General features: G+C 39.5%; 1 protein-coding gene across 1 annotated transcript in view; it reads left to right on the forward strand.

Moving 5' to 3' along the window:
• ADAMTS6 (ADAM metallopeptidase with thrombospondin type 1 motif 6) overlaps nt 1-24,240 on the forward strand; it is a 231,591-nt gene that overhangs the window by 92,327 nt on the left and 115,024 nt on the right. Inside the window, exon 8 of the mRNA XM_018569151.1 lies at nt 3,361-3,466. Within this exon, the coding sequence (XP_018424653.1) occupies nt 3,361-3,466 (106 nt within the window). The remainder of the gene's footprint in view (nt 1-3,360; nt 3,467-24,240) is intronic.

Raw genomic sequence — 24,240 nt, forward strand, 5'->3', positions numbered from 1 at the left:
CGTGATAATAAACAAGGATTTATGAAGGACCGTTCTTGTCAGATCAACCTACTAACATTCTATGAAAAGGTGAGCAGACCGATACACCGATCGTTACCCCATACAAGCGATCCGCAGGCCATCATCCACACAAGGACTTGGTGTACATGATTCCCTTTCCAAGGAGTGCCAGCTTTAAACTCATTGAAATATTGCTAACAGTGTAGTTTACTTGTGAGTTGAATCCCCACATCACCCAATTTTCTCAAGTGATCCTCTCATCAGTCACATGACTTGAATTTATGGATTTATGTTTACCCCCCTAAAGTCATTTTAAAATAATGTGTTTAGCCCACAAAATTATTGCATCCAATTTCAGACAGAAGATTACAGCAGCATACATTAGACTGAGATATGACACTACTATAATTTATCATATTATAGATCTGCCGCTGCTTGAAGAAAAAATATTTTTTTTTTAGTAATTTGCCTTTTTATCTGTCTCTTCACTCTTCTTTTATCTGTCTCTTACCTCTCCCTCTTCTGACGCAGGCTACTCTCATGCCAGCGTCAGTCTATGCAAATGAAAGGGCAGATTCCAGAGATATTCTAGTAGTTTTAAAAGTAAGATGGCCTCTTTCACCATAGCTTTGGAGAGAGGACTAAGAAGGTAATATAATAACAAATACCCAATATTTTTTTCTTTTTTTACTGAGATGACACTATCAGCCATATTCCATAAATACTTCTTATTCTTAATCCAAATCTGTGGCCAGGCTATGGACAGTCATATATTTACATATCCTTAATAAGTCCTTGGTGACCTCTGTAGCTGCAGGCACTGTGAGGCAGTTCATCCTCAATTGTTTACAACATACAGCACTAAAGCTGTTTATGTCTTTCATCCAGAAGCTCATCTCCTCCTGTTCTACCCTCCTAGCAGTAGCTCAGCAGCTTTCCAATCTCTACTAGTAACACAGATCAGGAGCTCTCGGAGAAGGGGCAGGGTAAGCTGGGCTGTTTATAGAAAGACTTAAATTACTTTAGTGCTTTTGCTGTGAACTTTGAGTGTATATTGCTAAAGTGGGACTGACATCATTTTTAGACAATTGCATGTAAAGTGAAACAGAATGGGCCCTCAGTTAATAGCAGCCATTCGTCCAGAGCCATAGGAGCCATTTTAATATAATACAGAATTATTTGCCAGCATCTTCAATATTTAATTTAGAGGAATATTTAGCAGCTGTGATATTCTTATTAACTTAATGTCTAACTTCAAACTTTTTTGGGGGGGATAAAGTGGGGAAGAGATGCATTTTTGTTCAGGTTTTTCTTTTTGACCACGATCCCATTAGAGAGACTTTCCCCTCACACAAAACAAGGTTGTCACTGGGACTGGAAGACGCTAATAACAATTACATGTGGTCCAACGTTCTTATCTGCTCCAACTGTACTGAAAATGTGTTTCTGTTTTTCTCTGTACTTCTGCATGAGAGATTTACTATTATTTTCTGTTCTGATAAGAAGTAAGGGGAAAATCTCCCCAGTAGCAACACAGATGGCAATTAAAGTATAACTCCATTTTTGCTTCAGATTCCTACCTTTTCTGTTCTGAAGAAAAGCTGTTTGTTTCACCGTGTTCTTTTCAGACTGATTCCTGAATGGAAGGACCTTGTTCATCAGGCCCCGTTCACACGGCCAGGCCAGTCTGTACAGGGATCCTCTCCTGATCAGCCCGTGTGAAAGGGGCCTTATAACCACCTCATGAAATTTCAGTATTCTGATGAGGAAAGCTGCAGTGTCGGCATCCCTTCTTGCAAGTAGTTAACCCTTAGGGATTATATCCCCAAAGCTGACATTCCTACTGCATGAGATGTCTAAAATGTAACTTGTATCCCCGTGCAGCCTTCTGGGAAAGTTTGCGAGCCAATTACAAAAGCCGGAAATGCCAACGATCAGTGTACACTTCCAGGTTGCCAAATTGCATTTTTTTTGACAGTTGACAGTTTTAGAAAATTACAGTGGCTGCAGAGTAAAATGGAAATATATTTATTAACAACATTAAATTACAATAAGGCTTGCATAGCAGTTGTATATGCTATATTTTTATATTCACACAGGCACTAATCCTTTGCTGCTCTATGTAATCAAATGTATGCATCACTCAGCTACAGATCCTCAAATCCTCCCTGAATTCATGCTGACACCGTCCTTCCATCTGGAGGGTGGATACTTTTGTTCCCCATGGTCCCTGTGTGTGTTGTAAAGTAGCCACCACTTCAGGTTCGTTTCTATAATGGTCTAGAATCTCACATTTAGTTTACTAATGTGTATTGAGATTGTTGTCAATCACGGGAGCAAGTTTGGAGTGGTGGCTGCTTTACAACACACACAGGGACCATGGGGAACAAAAGTAGCTACCCTCCAGAAGGAAGGACAGTGTCAGCACTAATTCAGAGATGATTTGAGGATCTACAGCCAAGGTACTTGAATGCATTTCTAAGATTTAACTCCTGAGTTTAGTGTCACTTAGTAGATATATGTTGTCACATGCACCTTGCTTACACACTTTGGATAGCCGCAGTCCACCCTTGTGGCCATCAGGAACCTGGTCTAGAGGAATGGCATGCAAAAACGTTGCGGGAGATCAGCAGCACTAAAATGCAAAAATTATGAAAAAGGTGAAAACTGTTTTTTATGTAATAAAAAGGGCAAATGTATATGAGTACTTTATGTTGTCCAGTTGAGTTTTAGATGAACTTGAAATAATCCCAAGAGATCAGGACTTACCCCAGATGGCTAGATGTAGATCATTTTTAAAGTTTGGGTATTACTATTGACTGCAGTTCCTATTAAAATGTGTACTAAAAATAAATAAGATATATTGTATACACTCCACATACCGCATAGAACTTATTACCCAGGGTCCAGTATTTTATTTTTCTTCTGAAAGTATTCTACACATATAAGAAAAAAAAATTCTGAACACACTAAACTCAAACAGATCTGCTCAGAAAATAATGTGGATACTTCCTTTTTTCTTTTTTTTTCTGCTTTTTGCTGCCTCAAGAATGTTAAACTAGAAATACTTTGTTGAATTCCCTCTTCTGGCTCAAGTTACTAGGTGGTCCCAAGTTACCAGAAGTAAAATTTATAAATCTAACCCCTAGTCTAGACATTTTCCAGCACTGACTGCAGTTCAAAAAATATTAATGTCTAGCCTGCAAAGTGAAATTCCCCCCAGTGATTTTGTAAATGGCTCGAAAGTTAACCTTTTGCCAACTGCTCCTTCTATATGTGGAGGTTATTAAAAAGAATCCAGGCATTTATAAGGCTGAAACACCTTGGCCTGACCCTTTGTGTCTCCTTCTGTTTATTTAGGCTTGGCCTCGGTGGCTGGAATGTGTGAGCCGGAGCGGAGTTGCAGCATTAATGAAGACATTGGCTTGGGTTCTGCATTTACCATTGCACATGAGATTGGTCACAAGTGAGTTGGAAAAAAAAAATCAAAATATGTTATTATGCAATCTGTTTTACATTGTTTCAGAGAATTACTTCCATTTCCAGCTTATTCATTGCTGTGTATTTCACTGTCAGCGTCCTTAGCTTGGTTTTCTTCAGTATCTGTCTTGCAGCGGCTACAGTCTTTTCTGACATTTTTATATAATTGTGATTTTTTTCCCCCACTTTTTTTTCTGAAAAGGGAAGTTTCTTTAGAGTTGGCCTCCAGTCAGATATAATTATTGCAGTCTGGTATTTATTAAACAAAACATTATATGTATTTTAAAGTTCTATCAGCCTTCTTTAATCCTCTGCACAGCAGCAAACTGGAAGGGGCAGCAATAGGAGCCAATCAGGCTCTGCGGCATGCAGGCAGTGAATTTGTTGACAGGAGAAGAGAGATCTCCCCATCAGTGTGCTGCTTTTCTTTCATTGTCCAGTCAGCCAGCTGGTGACTTTGTATAGGTGCAAAGTGTCACAGTCATAAGACTGCCTGCTGCTTAAGGTGCCCATACACCTTACGATTATCGTACGATTTTCGTATGCGATCGACTTTTCGGCCGATAATCGTATGTGTGCATTGCAGTGTCCGACCGACAGTACTGTACAATCGTACGACTTTTGACGGTCAAGCATGTTTGAAAACTTTGCTAGATCGTACGATTGTCGTAAGGTTGCTGGCGTTTCCGTCCGTCAAAAGTCGTACAATCTACACTGCGCTTGCGCTAACGGAAATACGGCAAATCAATTACCGCATTTCGTCCAGGTGCTTTTTGGTAATTACGGCTAAATTAATCTTGCGATCATCGAGGCAGGATGGGGATGCCGTACGAAAATCGTACGACTATTCGATCATCGTCTGAAAAGTTCCGTCCGATAATCGTAAGGTGTATGGGCACCTTTAGTCTAATTGGTCTTCTGCACATTGAAGGGGAGCGTATTACAAATGAACAGGGGCTGCCCAGATCTCCCTGGCATTAACAGTGATATAAAATGGGAAAGTTGGACCTCTCATAATGACAACAGTAGGTGTTCATACCTGTGGACTGCATTGCAGATATCTCAGTAGTTCAATCCTTGAGAAATATAAGAAACTGCCAGATGATTTAATCTTCCAGCATCTACCAAAACCCAGAATATTAGTTTTAGGTGGACTGACCCTTTTAAGTGCAAAGAGCAAAAAAATAGAAAGAGTAAAAGGCGGGCAAGAAGACTAAGGTGAAATCTATTATGGCGTTTGTTTTGTACATGTAGGTTTTTTTTTGTGTGTAAACTTGTATTGATGTAAGATGGTAGAAATATAGAATAATAAGCGAAATTGTAAATTCATGTTAAAGAGAGGACCACCACCTGCAACTGTTTCAGTTTTGGGTGGTGGAAAACGATAGACATCACTAAAATGATGCTTCAGTTGTTCTGTGTGTCTCATAAAGAGAAGAAGAAAAAATAGAATGTAGAGTTCTCCCCATTGCTAGGCCAAAGCACAATGTCTGCATCGTGTACAGCAGCCAGTTGTATTAAATCAAGCAACACTGGGACAGACATTCTTCCTTCGAGCATTAATTAAACCTTCATTTGAACCTAGAAACCAGACAGACTAGTGTGACTTACTTGTTATTTTCTTGCATCAAATTCTTCATTTCTGGGCAAATTTAAGGTGTCTTTTTCTACTTCCATTTTTAATCAGTGAGACTTCACACATGTAATCCAGTGGCCTCTTTAAACGGTGGTGATTACATTAATGGCATCAATCATGAGCTGCCTAATTATTATTTTAGCTTTTTAAATGTAGTGTCTGGATTACAAATGTCTAAAGTATTTCCTCTGCCTATCTAGTGCTGTATGAGGGGCTACCTGTCTATGAAAGGCAAACTGTTGCTTGCAATTTCCTCCCTTCAGTCTTAATTATTAGTGACAAGCTGGTCCCTTTAATAAAATAATGTTCCTTTTATTTCAGTGTTGTTACAGCTGTTCAGATTTGTTTTCCATTCTCAGGATTTGATCTCATTAGTGTCACCTGTCCCCTCAAGCTTACCTGCATCACATAACAGTGATGCGACGTTTCAAGATCTGGGATGTGAGGATGTCTTGTACTAAGAGGGAGATAGGGCCATACTTACTGTAGGGACTGGGGTCTGCCTAAGAAAAGACGACAAGGCTACATTCACACTGTTTCTCATAATTTATGATGTGATGCATTGCACGTGTTCTACATCTGTTATACATGCCATGCTATTTAGCACTTGGCCATACAGTGCTGTATGTGGTTGCCCATAGCTACAGCTTCAGTGACTCTTAGTTTACACAGGACTATCTTTTGCTTTTGGCAGCTGAATGGAGTGACAGAGAAGGAAAAGGAAGGTAAGTATTTGCTGCTAAGAAGGGCTGCTTGAAAGGTGACACTAGACTCAGGAGCTAAATCTTAAAAATGCATTCAAGTACCTTAATTATTAGCAAAAATTTAGCTTGTTTGTGTATCACCCGGCTGTAGATCCTCAAATCATATTTGAATTCATGCCAACACTGCCCTTCCTTCTGGAGGGTGGCTACTTTTGTTCCCCATGGTCCCTGTGTCTGTTGTAAAGTAGACACCGCTCCAAGCTCACTCCTGTGATGGACTACAATCTTATGTTTAGTTTTCTAATTTGTATTGAGATTGTAGTTCATCATAGGAGCGAGCTTGGAGCGGTGGCTTCATATTTAGGAATATGCCTACAGGCTGACATATCAATATAGTAATCTGTTGTCCTGATGTTATTAATGGTTCAGGTACATTCATGGTTTTACATTTTCCATTGCCATATTTTTAAAATGGAAACTAATGGTGGATAACTAACACAATAAATATTCATGATTGTGCGCAAAATGTTTCAAATATACTGTGAAATAGTCTGTACTCTCTTACAGTTACAGCATAATGCGTTGTATCAAAAGTGCTTACTAATGATATTGGCAGCCCCTTATGGCCCATAGCAACATTCTTCCCAGTGGTCTCCTACCTTTACCAGTCACAGGTGGGAACAATATAGTCTCATAGAGCCTCAGGACCTGGCAATATGAAAATAACAAGGTTTCAGATATAAGGCAATATTTTTTTCTCATTTTATAGATTTCTCATTGTCTGAATTCCAGACTACCATGTTTAAGATAGAGGGGGCATTACAATATACTTAACAGAGGTTCAGCAAAATAATTCTATATTTTTTTATTTTGCTGTTATCCATCAAGCACCCCCTTTGTTTCTGCTGTAATTTATGTTTAATCTTCTAAATGTTTCAGCTCTAGCACTACCTATATGTTCTGGGTTGGTTTGCTCTTTCTTCCTACTCCATCCCTTAAAGCTTTCAGTTCATGACCTCTTGTACAAGAATTTATTTTAGCCTGGAAAATGCTTCCCTTTCTGTAGTTTACCCTGGAGGTGTCTGCCACATTTTTACTCTGTCTTTACCACAACATACCATAAATGACTGTATGCTCATGGACACAGCCGTCCTGCATGCCCATTCTGAAATCAAAGAAGAAATGTGTTCTGCTGTTTATTGAGATGTGGCTGCTGCAAGATATATAACATACGTTTTGGCAGATAATGGAAAACAACAGTTAATGTTCAGAATTAGTGCTTTCCTATTTGCTTGAGGTTTTCTAGAAGAAAAAGTGAACAGTCAAGCTTGCACTGAAAAAGATCTCTTAGGATATCTGAGCAGGGTTTTTATTTCATCTTTAAGGTAAAATTGAAGCTGAAAATAAAACTTTTTTTTGTTTTGGATGGCGTACAAAAAGGGTTATAGCCCTTGTCAGATTGTTTTTGCCCTCTGTGTCCTATTGAGGAGATTGCACTTCAATTCCTAGCCACAACCGGAAGGGAGAAGAAATCCCTTCAAAGTGAGGGAAATCCATGGTGGTCAGCTGGGTCATCAGAAGTAGTGCCCCCATTGGATGATATACCATCTATTTCTGTTCTGGTGACAACCCAAAATTTGGGATTTTTCAGAAGGACTGTTTGTTGTCTGTTGTGGGATTTTTAGCCCCGGTATGACCTGTTTTAATACATTATCAAAGTTTACTACAGGTCACATACATTCTGTATGTTGCCTGCCATAGTGATACTGTGTTGGTTTGTGGTACCAATACATAATCATTATAGGTTGAACACAGGTTTATGTCCCCCGAACGAATAAACTTAACTTTTGACCCTGAAATCTTATCCTCACTCCAGCATGTAACCAACATCTTACTCTTATTTTAACTCTTAACACTAAGCCTTACTTTAATAGTAGGGGAGTGTGGAGGGGGTGTCTTGTGTTGTACAGTATGGAAAAGCTTTAATTGACCAGACATCCCGAGCCACAACTGGTCGCAGATCCTTATGGTTTGAGGGCTCATTTAGGAGACACCGGTTTAATATATACGGTAATATTTTTTTCCGTTTTCTTGGACAGTTGTCTTTATCATTGGTGTGTACTGTAGTGTGCCACCATGCCTCCGAGTTTAATTACTATGTAGACTAATTTGGGATCAAGGAATCACAGACATGTAAGGCTGATCCATATCTTGTGACAAGTATGTTGTATAAGCGAATCCCAATCATTACTTTACAAAGACTTTGCTGGCATAATCTTCAAAAGATTTGTGGCTCGTTATAACTGGCATTTTCTCGGTGTAACTGTATCAGTATTTTACTTAGATTTCTTCTGTCTTTTTTGTAATTGTTTCCATCTGAGATAACATACTGTGTGTATGATCTATGACAGCAAAGAAGAATAATTGTAGGTAGTTGATCTCAATGGTACTGTATAAGAGGCAAATAGATAATAGACTTTGGTCCTCACTCGTATAATGGGTATATCCTTATTTCTTGGCTATAGATTGCACATGTTAAACTGACATGATCCTACTATTACACTTAAAAAAGTGCAAGTCCGTTTTTTTCCATTGCAATACTTGGCAGCCTATTGTTACGGAATGGGCTGCTTTAAGCCACATTAACACACAAAATACTGTTTGTAAATGTGTGCTGGTAACACACATCAACAAACTACGAAGGTCTGAAGGAGCTCTCCTGCCACAGAATCCTGTATGAAAATCCATGAAGTACAGATGACCAGAGGTACAGTCCCTATATCTGTGGATTGACACTCACAAGATTGACCAAGGCTTGTGCGAATAATTTAAGGGGCTTGAATTTTGAAAAACCGTATATTTATTTTTAAATGTATTTCTTTTATTTATACAAGGCCAACATATTAAATTGTACTTTAGAGAGTACATAGAGCCATCAATCCCCTGAAGGAGATCACAATCGCATTCACTATACCACACTCACAATATAGCCAGTTTTAGAGAAAAACAAAAAACCTATCAGTGCATTTTTTGCTTTGCGGGAGCAAATTAGAGTCTCTGGATGAAACCCACTCAGACATTGGGGCAAGATACAAACTCTACAAGATGAAACCCACCCAGACATTGAGAAAAGATACAAACTAGAGCCTCCTGATGAAACCCATTCACACATTGAGACAAGATACAAACTCTACAAGATGAAACCCACTCACACATTGAGACAAGATACAAACTAGAGCCTCCTGATTAAACCAACTCACACATTGGGACAAGATACAAACTCTACAAGATGAAACCCACTCACACATTGGGACAAGATACAAACTAGAGCCTCCTGATGAAACCCACTCAGACATTGGGATAAGATACAAACTCTACAAGATGAAACCCACTCAGACATTGAGACAAGATACAAACTAGAGCGTCCTGATGATACCCACTCACACATTGAGACAAGACAGGGCCGTCTTTAATATTGATTGGACCCTGGGCAAACATTTTCTTGGGCCCCCCACCCCTAGCCACCAAGCCATGCCCTCTAGCCATGCAGTTTCTCTCTCCACCCCAACATCCCAAATCAATTTTTTTTTTTTTTTATCAGCCCCCTGTCTGCCTAGCAACTGATGATGCAGATGGGCGGGCCGGCTGGTCTAGGCATGCATGATAGGCTCTGATCCCTTTGCTTTGATAAAAAAAAGTCCCAATCTTCTGATATCTGCTGCCTGTCTGCAAGGGCATCAGAGTCTGTTATTGAGCCTGTGATCTCCGTGCTCTCCCCCCTCATCCTCCTGGTTTCCATTATCTCCCCCCCCCCCCCTCTTCCTGTTCAGACAAGATACAAACTCTACAAGATGAAACCCACTCAGACATTGAGACAAGATACAAACTAGAGCCTCCTGATGAAACCAACTCACACATTGGGACAAGATACAAACTCTACAAGATGAAACCCACTCAAACATTGAGACAAGATACAAACTAGAGCCTCCTGATGAAACCCATTGAGACGTTGGGACAAGATACAAACTCTACAATATGAAACCGACTCAAACATTGGTACAAGATACAAACTCTACAATATGAAACACACTCATACATTGAAATAAGATACAAACTTTATGCAGAAAGTAACTCGGGCGGAAGTACAGTAGACACCTACAGATCAAGAGAGTTGATCTCTCTATTTAAATAATTTGCTATGATAGTAGTTGGAATCAAGATTCTTTACCTATAGCTGTATGATATAAACAGTGGACATCCCCTTTAAATCTCATATTATAGGAGTCCTTTAAACGCTATTTATATACATGTGTTAGTACAACGCCACATAATTTTCACTCATCTTTGTAATCTGGAAGCCCCTGGCGCAATTATGTTATATTTAGATGCTGTGGACGTTATTTAGCCTGTTCTTAATGCTGCTACAGTACATTACATTGATTAATGCACAGTTGAAACGTATGCCTGGAGAGTAAGAAAATTCCTGGGGGCAGAGCAGGCTGTGACATGTGGCTTCTTTTACCTTCACATTAAAGGGTTTACAATATTGTTCTCCAGAAAACTGTCTGACACCACTGAAGTTATGTCGTCAAAGCTGCATTGAAGAAAAGAGCACTAAAGGGCAGCAGACGTTGTGTTATAGGAGAAAGGTACATTCTCAAATGCGGTCGCTCTTAGGGAAACGTCTGACACTGAAAAGGCTACCACACAGGAAGCTGTCAAGCAATCACTAAATGAGATCAGATGGCAAAGAAAGAGACAGCACACAGGAATTAGAAAGTAGTTAGCTGAGAGGTGGGAGGTGTTAATGTTCAATGGTCCACTGGGTGTCCAGTGAAAACTGGAGCATAACACGCACACATGGTGGGTGTGATTATATGCTTGGCAGCTACATGTTCTATTTATTATACAGAGTGATAAGTGCTCTTTGTATACATTATAGATACCCCTCATGAGGGACAATTTTTAAAGGGAATTTAAAAAAAATTAGCGTAAATAATCATCATAGCGTTATGTTCATTTACATCCGGATGAAGTGATTTTAATTTCCAAAACGTTAATATAAAAGGATTGGATTTTGACACTTATTGAGTTTTCACCCGCCTACCTCTTTCTTGATAAATTCAATAACCTTGACATCGTTTTCTGTTCATTTGGCTCTTCCCTTGTCCACATACTGTAATTTTTTACACATTTATCCTAGTATAAAATCAGTATAAAATTAAAGTGACACTAAATTCAGGAGTTAAATCTTAAAATTGCATTTAAGTACCTAAACTATTAACACAAATGTATCCTAGTTGTGTATCACTCGGCTGTACATCGTCAAATCATCTCTGAATTGGTGCTGACACTGTCCTTCCTTCTAGAGGGTGGCTACTTTTGTTCCCCATGGTTCCTGTGTGTGTTGTAAAGTAGTCACCGCTCCAAGCTCACTCCCTTGTAGTCACCGCTCCAAGCTCACTCCCTTGTAGTCACCGCTCCAAGCTCACTCCCTTGATAGACTATTTTATAGGTTGAACTTAATGGACTTGTGTCTTTTTTCAACCTAACTACCTATGTAACTATAATTTCAATACAAATTTGTAAACTAAACGTTAGATTGTAGTCCATCAATAGCGTAGTTGTGGTGGCTGCATTAGTATTCTTTTGTTTTCAGGCAAAGTTCACTCAATGAAAAAACAGAAAAAATACATGTTGATCCTGATATAAATGCAGTATCTTTGTAACTACCTTTGTACTGAACTGAAATCTTGAACAATGTTACCAGCTTTCCAAGATATCTTCTGTGAACTGCTTAACCACCACTACCTATGTAATGGAGACAGGCAGAGTTGGAAGTTTCCAAATTAAGAGGGCAACCCAAGGTGACAACTCCTCTCCTACATAGAAACAGTTAGGTGAGTGAGCATTCCCACCCGGGGGCAGGATGTGTGTTACTGGCAGGATTACCAGGTCTAAATAAAGGAGAAAAAAAGCCTTAAAAAGGAAACTAATGCAGCCACAATATCTAGGGCCTGGTAATATGCAATATATAACATTTTTCTTTTAGGTTTTAAAGTGATATAAAATCACTTACAGTGAATGCTGCTTCTTGATGTTTAAAAGTTTTAGTTTCCTGCAGAATCCGCTGATCTCTTAAGCAATGGTCCCGATTATCCTAATTTAGGGTGGTTCTTTTCCCTTGCAGGGTCCTATGGAGCCACCCTTGTGTGTTGGTAAATTGTCTGTGTGTCCACAAATACGCAGGCACAGCAAGGCAGACACTCCTCTTTTCCCCTGTCCTCTCTTCACCCATCTCCAAGCTAGTAGATGGACAGCCACTAGAGTGTGCTCTGTCCCTTGTGATCTTATACTGAACAGGAAGTTCAGGGAAGTTGCGCTGAGAGAGTTGTAGGCATCTGTTTGGGAACATAATGACTGTAAGTGTTTGGGCAAAAATTCAAAGAAATAGATCGCTTGACAAAGTGTATTTGCTTGATCTGGATTCATTATTGAAGAAAGTTTGAGAGTTTAGGTTCCAAATTGAGGATGAACAGACTGACCTATAAATTATTATAGTAGAAAAAGGTTTCTATTGACAGGACATAAATGCAGATCTTTGATCATCTGGAACCTTCTGGAACTTCCTTATATCTCCTGTTTAGTCTCTAGACTTGGCTTTCATTTTGCTCAGGGACTTCTTTCTTCATAATTGTTCACTGCTTTAAATTATTATTATTAAAGGAGAACTATGAGGTGAGTGCTTTTCACTCGCCTCATAGTTCTAGCCGACCTGTGACAATGAGACTGTCACAGGTCGGCTCAGTAGATCGGGAGGTGAGCGAACACATACCGGGTTCGCTCACCTCTCGATCCTGTCACGGCTCTCTGCCGTGACAGGGGGAGGGGCTGGATTCCCCTCTCCCCGCTCCGATCTGCCAGCGCTGACTGGCGGAACGGACGGGGGAGGGGGCGGGTACAGCTGGCTCTGCCTCTAGATAGGCAGAGCCAGCTGTCACTCACGCAGCTGGGCGGATCCCGTCGTCTAAGTCGGGATCCGCTCCGGCTGCGGCGTCGTAGTATACCGCGAGCTGTAGCTCGCGGTATACTGAACTTAGGGTAACGGGAGGAAGCTAGTTTGTGTCCTCCCGTTACCCTAAGGAGAACTATGGGGAAAAACAGTGACCCCATAGTTCTCCTTTAATATTATTATACAGGATTTATATAGCGCCAACAGTTTGCTCAGCGCTTTACAATATAAGGGAGATATTACAATACAATTCACGACAAGATGTTAAGGAGGGCCCTGTCAGTTAAGGCTTACAATCTAATTTCTTCTTCAGGACTTCTCTAATGGTGCATTCTTTTTGGAGTTCTCTGAACTTCCTCCGCAATTCTCAATGTTTTTCAAAATCCATCTTTTCAGAAAGGTGTGTTAACTATCCCTATTTTGAGTCAGAAATGCTGTAAAATATTGCAATATTTACAATATTTGTAACTGGCATTCTTATTTTAACAGTGGATGAAGACAAGAAAGCCACTGTGCTTCTTTGGTTCTCACTGGTATTTTTACCGATTGTTTCTTTCTCTCAAAGAATATACAGTCACCACATCCGACTTTCGTCACACATGTACAGCTTGTAGCCTGTTTTCACCCTACAGAGAGCCAGCCATTCATTTTCTTGCTTGTATGAATAATTGCTGCTTGCCTGTCTATCTACTTACGTGGTGAATTTGATTATTATGTCTCGTGTCTGTTTCCGTTATAAAAACATTCTAGCTCTGTAGATGTGAACAGAATACTTCTTTGGGGTTTTAGCCATTATGATTTATTGCCTAAGTAGGCTGAAATGTCATAAATGTGAAGCTTAGAAAAACAGTTTTGGTTTCTGTGATGTGGTTGAGTTTGTATTAAATGGGAATCGTGTCTTAGCATCACATGGAAAATATACTTCTCAAGGTAGAATTTTCTGAACGCTAAATGAATACTTCATACACCCAAACATTCTATTAATACTCGTGTATACTGAAGGCTTCTATCTTGGGGAGATGGGTCAATAGAGAGTCCAACATCACTCTGTAATTCTAGTCTTCCTGTTTTTCTATATTGGATCCATATGTATATTAATGTTCTACCACAGCTCATTGATAGGAGCTTTTCTTAGAGGCCAAAATGTAAATATATGATTTTTTTCACCATAAACTATGTACCATTGTGTGTGCCTGCCAAATGGGGGTTTGGAGTAATATCCTGGCATGGGTATAGTCTCTTTTTCGCTACCTCCACTGCATTCCGCTTGTTAAATTACATACTGGATGCTTACAGTATACTATTTGGGAGCTCTATTGCAAGATCTCTGTACCCGATTTTTTAGCCCTGTCACCTGCAAGTCCAAGGAGCTTTTACACTTGCTGCTTAAGGTAAATCTGTGTTTGCCTATGCAAGCCAAAGCAACAGGTTCACTTTTAAGGAGCTCTAAAGTCACATCATATGCTGTCCTGTTATAACATCAGCATTGTAATAGGAATACATATGCTAAAGTTGTTTTTTCATAATGCAATGAAAACTTACTTGAAAAATAATCTTTTATATGGTAAGTGTTGCTTTCCATCTGCCCATTTCTGTCAACAACTTTCTGGATTCCCAGTAAGCGTTGTGCCTCTTTCCCTGCTGTTTGATTTGATGCAATATTCATTTCTCAAGACTACATATCCCAGCATGCATTGCTTCCAGCAAGCAATGATAATGTTACATTGTTTAGATGTTGAGTTATAGTTCAGACAGCAGGATCTACAAGAGCTATTACACAAGGAAGTGCATATTCACAGAGCTAAGTGAAATTTTGTCCATACATTGAGGAAGAACATGCTATGGGCATCTTCAATAAATAATTATACAAACTTTTGGATCAGAATGGTTATTAGCAGCAAGATAGAACTTATGGAAATTCAATATAGAAATACAGATTTATTTTTAGTTCTTGACCAAAGATAGCCTTTAATGCAGTCCTGCCCCACATTCCTAATTTTTCATTCCTCCATCACCTCTATGTTCAGTCACAAGGCACGAAAGCATAGCTCCGTGTAAGGTATGTGTCACTGTATTCATAGATCACACAAGGCTATGGACTGCCTGTGTGGCACTGCTAATTGGCCCAGCTGCATCACATGGGATGACTTGCACGCTCCTCCATAACTGGAAGTGTCAGGTATTTCCTTTGACTTCTCCTGAACAGTTCAGTGGGGAATTGAAGGAAAGGTAGGTACAGTATATTGTGGGATGAATAAATAAAAACTGTTGCTTTGCCCTGATTTGGATAACCACAAGCTTACTTTAAATGTAAACTTGTAAACATACAGCAGGAGAACTTACATGTCCCTTGTTTGGCTTTGCGGTTCCTGTGGTAGGGTACAGCTGAAACTTTCAGTTTTAAGATCTCACTGTTGGAGACCCTGAGAGACATAAGAATTACATGGATTATTCAGCACACCTTTGTCCATCCAGAACTAAGCAGCTTTACTTGGAATTGGTTTAAAGTGTATGTGTAGTTAATTTTTTGTTTTTGTTTTGTAGTAGTGAAGAGTTACTCCAAGTTTTAGACAAATTTACCTTTGCAGTGGGCTACCCCTGCTCATTTTAACTGCTTGTTTTTCTTTAGGGGCTCAAATAAAGAATAAATATTCACCTGATCCTCAGCCCTGCTGTAGTGATCACTCACCTCTCTCCCCCTCAGCACCTGTACCTAAGTTGGAACAAGAAGTGTGAGAAAATCTCTTCAAAGAAAGGGGAATTCCTTCTCTAGACAGTTGTGACTGGAACAAGTGTCCCTATCAGAAGATCTTCCCTCACCTCTTGTTCTGGTGACAGCTCTAAAATTCGCAGATAATTAAAGGGGGTAAATCTACCCAGCATGTACAGTAATAAAATCTTTGACAGGATTCTAATCATTTGTACTCTATCAGAATACACTTTAAGAATGCGTCTTCTCTTTGAAGTATGCAGCATGGCTCCCTGTTCCCAACCCTATTTATATTATGTCTGAATGTTTAGTTTATCTATACAGAGATAAAGGGAATACAAAGGATATGAGTATCATAAATTGTATTTTCACAGGTGATATAATTTTTTTGTGGTTTCCATCATGACCAAAATGGTTCCTTGTGAAATGACCGTTTCTTGTGTAGTCTTATGGTGAATATCTGGTGCCAGAAAGTTCCTACTTAGATTTCCTCCCTTAATGTTTGTACTGTTGATACTAACTACGAATCATGGTTAGGTGGGCTAAAAAGGAACCAAATAAATCTTCCTTTTAAAGACTGAGAAACACAGTAGATCCTTTTTTTAAAAGATGTAACTGCTCAGGTTCCTGTTGGAGATGACAATAACAACCAGGTACCTTACTGCATATTTTTTGAAATTGCACCAATTTTTGTGGAATGTGTCCACACTAGTTTCAAAGGTCACAGATTTGTGGCTAGATTTGAGATCAGTCACCTTTCTTTTGCATCTGAACAATCTCTCTTTAAAACAGTATAACAAAATCACTATTATTACATTCTAAATGTGGCCAGAGCAAGCATTCCTGCTAAATGTAAGTCCCCTATCCCACCAATCATCTCTCTGTGGTTCAATAAAGTCAATGACACTATGACAATAGAGGACCTGACAGCTTTGCTCTATGATAGATGTGACAATTTTATAGCAACCTGGTCCTCTTGGATTGACTTTCCATCATCTCAGGCTTTCACGGATGCCCTGGCAGCATAGATGGGGGAGATCATGATTCTGGGGGTGCCTGAAGTGGTTATACTAGGCGGTATCCCTGTATGGGGTTGACACAATCTTCTGTTCTATTCTCTCTTCTTTGGCTATTAGTTTTATCTCTTCTCTAATCTCTTTTTTGTTGTTGTACACCCTCTTTACTGAGGGGCGTCTGCTTCAAACTATATTTTCTTATTCCTTGTAATCTTGTATTGTTATAAAAAAGAGTGTTTGAGGTGTGACTACCCACCTTATGCATCAGTTCTGCGTGATCTTAGGCGGGATATAGTTGGTAAAGTTTCCCATCGCCACTGTTTTATGTTTCGGTATGTTCTGTTTGTAACCATACATGTTGACTGTACTTCTTATTGAGGTGTTTGTGTTCGTATCACTATTGCTAACACTAAATAAATAATTTAAAGCATATATACTTGCATATGTCATGGTTCTGCTGTATGTTATATTTTTAGATATCCATGCAAGTGTGATAGGCCTAATATAATCACAGTGCAGTTCCAGGAACCAGTGTGAAACCAGTCAGTGGGCTACTAATTTTATTCACATACACACACTGATAGAATCAGTGTGTGTATGTGAACTTTGTGCTAGAATCACAAAGTTAATTTATCTTAAAGTGGACATTGCAGGAAGATGCAAGATCCACTCAGTCTAGAAAGTACATCATAGATGTGTAGCGTTTTTTCTGCTTCCTGTATAGGTGCCTTTAGCATCTTAGTACTGGCATTTTTTTCTTATTATCCAATACTTTCTACATATAGTAAGACAGCAATACGAATGCAGTGAGTGTATTTTGGATTTCCTCATCTGTATGACAAAACTCTGTTCTCATATCACCAAATTACCAGAATATTTCCCTGTTTCACTACAGCATTTCAAGGTTTCTTGTTCAGGCTTCACTGACACGTACCTTATATTTGTATACCTGTATGCGGGTCACACGACTTAAAGTGATGGGAAATTTACTTCCCCTCACTCTATGGAGATTTCCTCACTTCATGTTGCATCTGCAGGACAGAAAGTAGAGCAAAATCTCCCCAATGGGACACAGACAGCAAAAAAAAATAAAAAAAAATGATACTGTTATTCAGTTAGGTAGAAGACCCTTACGTTCTTGCTGGTTTTTGTGTGCCCCACATATTTAATAGACAGGGTTTTACTTTTACAGACTATCCTGAGTTGTTGAGAAAAATCTGGTTAGATGCAGAGTGTACTTTGTGAGTTGAAATTCGTTTACTAGATGTCATTTGAGTGTTCTGGTGGAGAGAATGGCTTGTCTGGAAAAGCAAGCAGAGAAAAAACACACACATACACAAATTCGTCAGTGTTAATCTTAGACTAAATTATTTTGGCTAAGATGAAATATTGCTTTAAAGACTCCTGATGCAATAAAATGCCTTCCAAATTCCTCCAGGACTGACACGTTCCTTAAGTGCAGTTCAGGCCTCCATGTTCTGGTCTTTAGCAGGATCTCAAATAACCTTGTTAGACTCAACCCGGTATGTTCTCTGACAGCAGATGAAATTTTTTTTTTCCCCTGCTGTCTGTTTATCCGAGAATTAGAATAATACATGACAAGATTGAAAAATAAACGTTTGTTTTACGAAGCTAAATGAGGTCAAAGTTGAGTTAAGCTAGTGCTGGGAAATTTTGTAGTGAGCACTTGTTAAAGTTTGATTAACACAAGGTCAAAGGTGAGACCGCATTAGGACAGCCTGAGGTTAAAAGAAGATGAAGAACATTTAGATATATATTTTTGCCTTGGTAAGCGTTCATGAAGTCTTAATTACTGAAAAGTCTTATTTGCCAATTTTTGTAAATCAGGTCCTTAAAGCGACCCTGTCAAGTCAAATAAAAGTAAATGAAAGGTCCTTGAAATAAAAGAGCTTTTACCCACACCTTTACCCACCTTCCCTTTGTCTTACTCCTGAAGCCTCCAAAAGACTCTTTGGCATCTGAAACATCTGGGAGTGTTGGGTGCCTGTGTTCCCACCATGAGCTGTCCTTTCAACCTCTGACCCCTATGTCACTGTACTGTTGTAGGTGGTATATGATGGAATCACAGTGCCTGGTGGGGGGCACAGGCTTGAGCACTTGAACGCCGTAGTATATTATGGAGGCTGCAGCACTGTTATGAAAGGATGGTAGGAGACCTGGGCTGCCTTTTTTTTTACCTGACAAAATATATATAAACCCAAACACGAAAGCTAAGTTGTTTATTTGTTTTCTGCAGCTTTTATAAAATAACACCTGGTAATGAAGGTACTTCCTGGTCTAGTGTGACACACCTCTGTCCCTGTCCCCTATTTGTTTCTTCTGTGATATCATCTTGCCATGTGGGCTTCTGGTAGAGACTACAACTGGCTATTTCAACACAGATTATGTGTTGAAATACATGGTCCACCATTGTCATTACCAGAAAACACTAAGAAATGACATGCGGTCAGTGGAGTGCATGCACTGGATGCAAAGAGGCTGCAACAAAGGATGAAAAAAAGTAAAATCATTCTTTGTAATATCAAAGGCAGTTTGTGATACACAATGCTTGTACCATTTAAATGTAAATATTTAAATTATTTAAAAAGCAATTCCATGCAGAAAACAGAATCAGTCAGTGAGCTGGTAATTCTCTCTCTCTTTCTTTACTGTATCACCAATCAGATTCCAACTTTCAGGGCAGGTCTAAATCTGGTTGTGGGAAACCTTTTGGCACTGATACTTTGATACACTGGGCTTTGTGTATGCGAAATTCTGCAAACATTGGATGTGTTTGCAAATACCTTTCCTGCATTACAAAGAGTTGAGCAAAAGAGGTTGCCAGATTACCAGAAAAAGGAGGGCGGTGGATTGGGATAGCTCCAACTTTCCAAGATAAGAAAGCGGGACATATTTTAGCACAAAGTATGTAGGAAAAGAGCACATCCCCACCACGCCTTAACTCAGCGGCCATAAAGAATTAATACTCAAAAAAGACCTGTTAAGCCCATCCAACTGTTTTATTTCCTCCACTCCCATATACTCCCTATATACTGGCTTTCCAAAATAATAAATGGAATCATTTACAGGGTTATTCACTAAAGGGTGAAGAGTTTGGAGAAGGCAGGAGAAGTGAACAATCTAGGACAACATAGCTGAACTGGAAAGTGAGCTGAATTGGAGAATTTTCCCAAATCAGCTATTTTGGTCTAGATTGTCCACTTCTCCTGCCTTCTCCAAACTCTTCACCCTTTAGTGAATAGCCCTGTTAGAGGTTGGAAGAAATGTTTAGTGCAGAAAAACACTTTAAGTAGTTAAATAGTAGATTTAGAGTAGCTCAGACCAAAATGTCTTAGTGTATTTCCACTTTTGCAGCCAAATTTGAGAAAACCCCTCTATATGTTTGTTATGTTTTCCTATTCAAACAACATGGCAAAAAATATTTCTTTTTAAAAAACATTTCTAACCTTTTAGATTTTTTTTGCAGCAGGCAACATGGTTGATTCCAGGTTTTTCTCAGCAGTGATATGTCCTTTTAGAAAGACTTGGGACTGAAATTTGTGGATTGTGTTTCTCTCATATATACTATATATAACAAGGTAATGAAATGTTTTAGCTATATGGTTAGATCCTAGCTACTTTTAACAGTCAGCATAATCAACAGTCGATGGAAGTGGTAGACAAGGACCACTGCAGGTCAGTGGCGTAACCAGAGTAACGGGCGCCCAGGGCAGAACAAAATTTTGTGCCCCCCCCGGTGATATGTGGGGGGGTACAGGTACAATGAGAGCAGGCTGGGACATGTCGTAATTGAACTACAAGTTCCAGCATGCCCTCATTGTCCCTGTACGCCCCCAAATATCACACAGGGAATAGTAACACGCTGGTTGGCAGGCTCCTGTCCTCCTATTATGCAGTGGAGCCCGGGTCCCTGTAAGGAAGGAGCCTGCCAATTAACTGATTATCATGGCAAGTGGACCATGATATTTTTTTAACTTTTTAATCACCTTTTTAATGTTTTAATTTAATAATTTTTTTCTTATTATTTTCTACTTATTTTTTTATTTTTGTTTATTTCATTTTTTTTTTTAATTTTTCACTTTTTACTCTATCACTATCACATAGGAGCTACCAAGCCCCTGTGTGATAGCATTTGGAGGTGACAGGTTCTCTTTATTGAACCTGTCACCTCCAGGACAGGAGTTAACTCCTGTGATGGCGAGCGGGAAAGTCCTAAAATCTAAAAAAAGGCAGCGGTGCCTGTTAACATACAAGCGATCCGCCGGCTATAGAGCCACGGATCGCTTTTATGAGGTCCCGGTATGTGCACCCCACCCCCCTCCGCGGTTCCCCCCCTCCCGCTGTCACAGTGGTCCCGGGCTCCGCTGTGCCCGGTGCGAGTCCGGGACCAACATAGTGCCTCTGTCACAGGGGATCAGAGGGAGGTCGGTACACGATCTCCCTCCGGTCCCCTCTCCACTGTCATTCTTGTTTCACTCTCCAGCTTCAGATGCTGGAGAGAAGCTGATGAAGCAGATCTGTGCTTCTTCAGGGGGGTCCTAGGTGACATTAGAGGACCATAAAGAGGACCTGTCACATCTTTTGCTATCACATAGCGGGGTTTCTTAGCGTGCGCATACGTGCAAAAACAACGATTGCGCCCATTACGCCACACATGTTATATATCGTCGCAAACGTCGCAGTGAGGGCGATAATTCTAGGGCCACCAATCACTGATAACACTAAACTAATGAGTGGTAAAAGCTTTTAAAGCGTTGCTTATGGGTATGGTAGTTTTTTGCTATTTTGCAGGTGCGCGCAATTTTAAAGCGTGACATGTTTGGTGTCTATTTACCCTACATGACCCCGTCTTTGATCAAAGTTATGGGTAATAATCATTGCTTCCGAACATAATAAAACTATTTTTTTTTTTTTAATTCTCAGTAATTTTTCCTTAATATAGCAAAAAATTAAACCTCCCAGTGGTGATTAAATATCACCAAATGAAAGCTCTATCTGTCCCTAAAAAATGGTATAAAATTCATTTCAGTACAGCGTTGCATGACGGAATTAATATCAGTCAAAGTACCTCAGCGCTGAATACTGAAAAATGGCCTTGCCAGGAAGGGGTCTAAACACCTGGTCTTCAAGTGGTTAAACACTGTTTTAAAGAGTACATGGAACTGTTTCCATGGGTCTTACAGACAAGTAACAGTACCTCCTGAGAGAAGCACAAATACCATTTGAAACTCTATGCAATACTCTGCTAAACAGTTCCCAAGACTCCAAAGGCTTGATCCTCCGTGCTGCACACTGGTGAGTAGATGGAGTGGCATTCTCACAAGTTTTTAAGGGATTAAGAAGATCTGTCACCAGAGGCATCCGAGGCTATTACTTAAAAATTTGCTGTGCTATTTCTGGGAAGAGAGAATATGTAATGACACACGCTGTTGATTGTCGTTGGCTGCCATTTGTTTGGAAAAACAAACAAAGGCTTTGATGTCACTTCCTACAAACCTAGTGGACCATGTTTCTATGTTGGCCTTCTCAAATAATCAGCATTTTCCTTATGCTTTGAAACCTTTTCTTTCAGAGACTTTTCAGTGCAAGAGCTATGTTAATGGGATTTTAAATAACATAAATATTTTTATAGGGTCATGTTTCTGAGATGTAAACGCTGATGTGTTACTGGTTACTGAGTTTACTTTACCAAAGTTGGAGGAAAGGACACAGACCTAATTTGTCTATGGAAGCCAATCAGATTAATGGTTCTCTAACTTGTATCATAAAATTGACAGCTGGAGTTTTCTTTTTTGTAACATTGATTATTTCCATTTCAGCAAATTGCCTGTATGCCGAACATGTTCTTAGTTATATGGAAATTAAAGCATGCCTAAACTCAAAAATGTAATATAGGGTATCTTACCTATCCAAAGATTTGATTTCTTTTTCAAGCTTTTGTTTATTTTCACCTGGTGGTTCTGCCAGTAACACAATTCTTGTCTTAGGGTTTTGTCCCCCTAGGAATTCCCTACAAAACAGCTCCCTCTCCACTTTTCCATTACTTATGGGTAAGGACAGGGATTTAGTCCAAAGAGATAGATGGGAATAATGTAACAGATAAGAGTGCCGCACAGGCAGGAGTACAGGATTTTACCAAAATACTAGATTTCTGGCAGCTTAAAGGGTTTTTTTGCACTGATATAACAAAAAACTTTGAATGGTATATTGAACAGCCCAAAAGACAGCAGATAAAAGAGGATTATTGTTAGGGTTCACATACACTGTAAAGCCTATCTCCAGAGAAAAAAAACACTACCATTGCAGTGTGGCTACCCCCACAATGCAAGGGCTCACTGCTTGTTTATGTCTAGGGGTATGGTGAAGAAGACTTTTTTAACTGATCAGCGTTTAACTTCTCTCCCCTATGCTCCAGCTTTTGGACTGTCCCTCGGAGAACTCTTGTATAAAGCATGGTCACAATCCCTGCATTAGACGTGATAAAGTCAGCGAGCTTTAAGGCGTAGTTCACACTTGCGCTACTGCGTTCAATTTTTCTCAGCGCAGGAGAAGTTATGTGGAAAGTATAAAACAACGTAATGCTTCCCATATCACTTTTCCCTGTGTTTAGATGTTCCTGCTTTAAAGTAGGTTTAGCTGTATGCGTTTACATGCATTCAGCCTCTTTACACTTGATTCTGTCCTATGCAAAGCAGTGAATACAATATTATAGGGCATCTATGGTCAAAAACTAAACATAAATATGTATTTCTATTTTGAATTTCCATAAGTTGTATTCCACTCCTAATAACCATATCCATCTAGACGTGTGTAAACTTACTTGTTGAAGATGCCCATAGGATGCACTTCCTCAATGCACTGACACAATTTCATTCAAAACTGAATATGTACTTCCTGAACAATGTAACTTTACCATTGCTTACTGGAAGTAATGCATGATGGGATATGTAGTCTTGGGAAATCGAGATTGCATCACATCAAGCAGCAAGGAAAGAGATGCAAAGCACACTGGGCATCTAGGACGTTTTTGAAAGTTTCGGGCAGAGGGAAGGCAGCACTCACTAAAAAGGGATTAGTAAGCTTTGTTGCATTATTAAAAACAACTTTAGTGTGTATTCCTATTACAATGCTGATGTTATAACAGGATCGTATATGCTGGGACTTTACAACTCCTTCAATAATTATATGTTCATGTTCATAAGGCATTTTATTGTGAACTGTGGATGTTAGAAACACACTGCCTTTGTGATCATCACATGGGATTTGCATTTGCTGGGGAGCACGCTGCACATTGCTTAGATAAAGCACAATCCCATGTCTGTGGCATCCACAGTCCATCATGACAGTCTGAGCCTTACAAGCGGATGTGGTATACCTCTTCATAATGATATGTTTACTGCAGAAATGACTGATGTGGGCATACAGATATAATCTGCACTGCGTCTGAAACGTCTTTAGCTGTCTGTCTAGTTGGTCCAGCAGAGTGACAGGATGTTATGACTGAAGAGGGGCTGTTTCGTCTGGAAAAGTCAAATAATCAAGTTTTAATGTTTCATCACAGGAGAAAATGTTCTGTCCACTGCCTGGCACCATAATTATTTTTTTCCTTGCTGCTTCAAAGCAAAGCTAAAAACATCCCTTAGCTAGAAAAGGTGAAATGT

Source organism: Nanorana parkeri, unplaced genomic scaffold (assembly GCF_000935625.1).
Source record: "Nanorana parkeri isolate BGI_ZX_2015 unplaced genomic scaffold, ASM93562v1 scaffold34, whole genome shotgun sequence".
NCBI lineage: Eukaryota > Metazoa > Chordata > Amphibia > Anura > Dicroglossidae > Nanorana > Nanorana parkeri.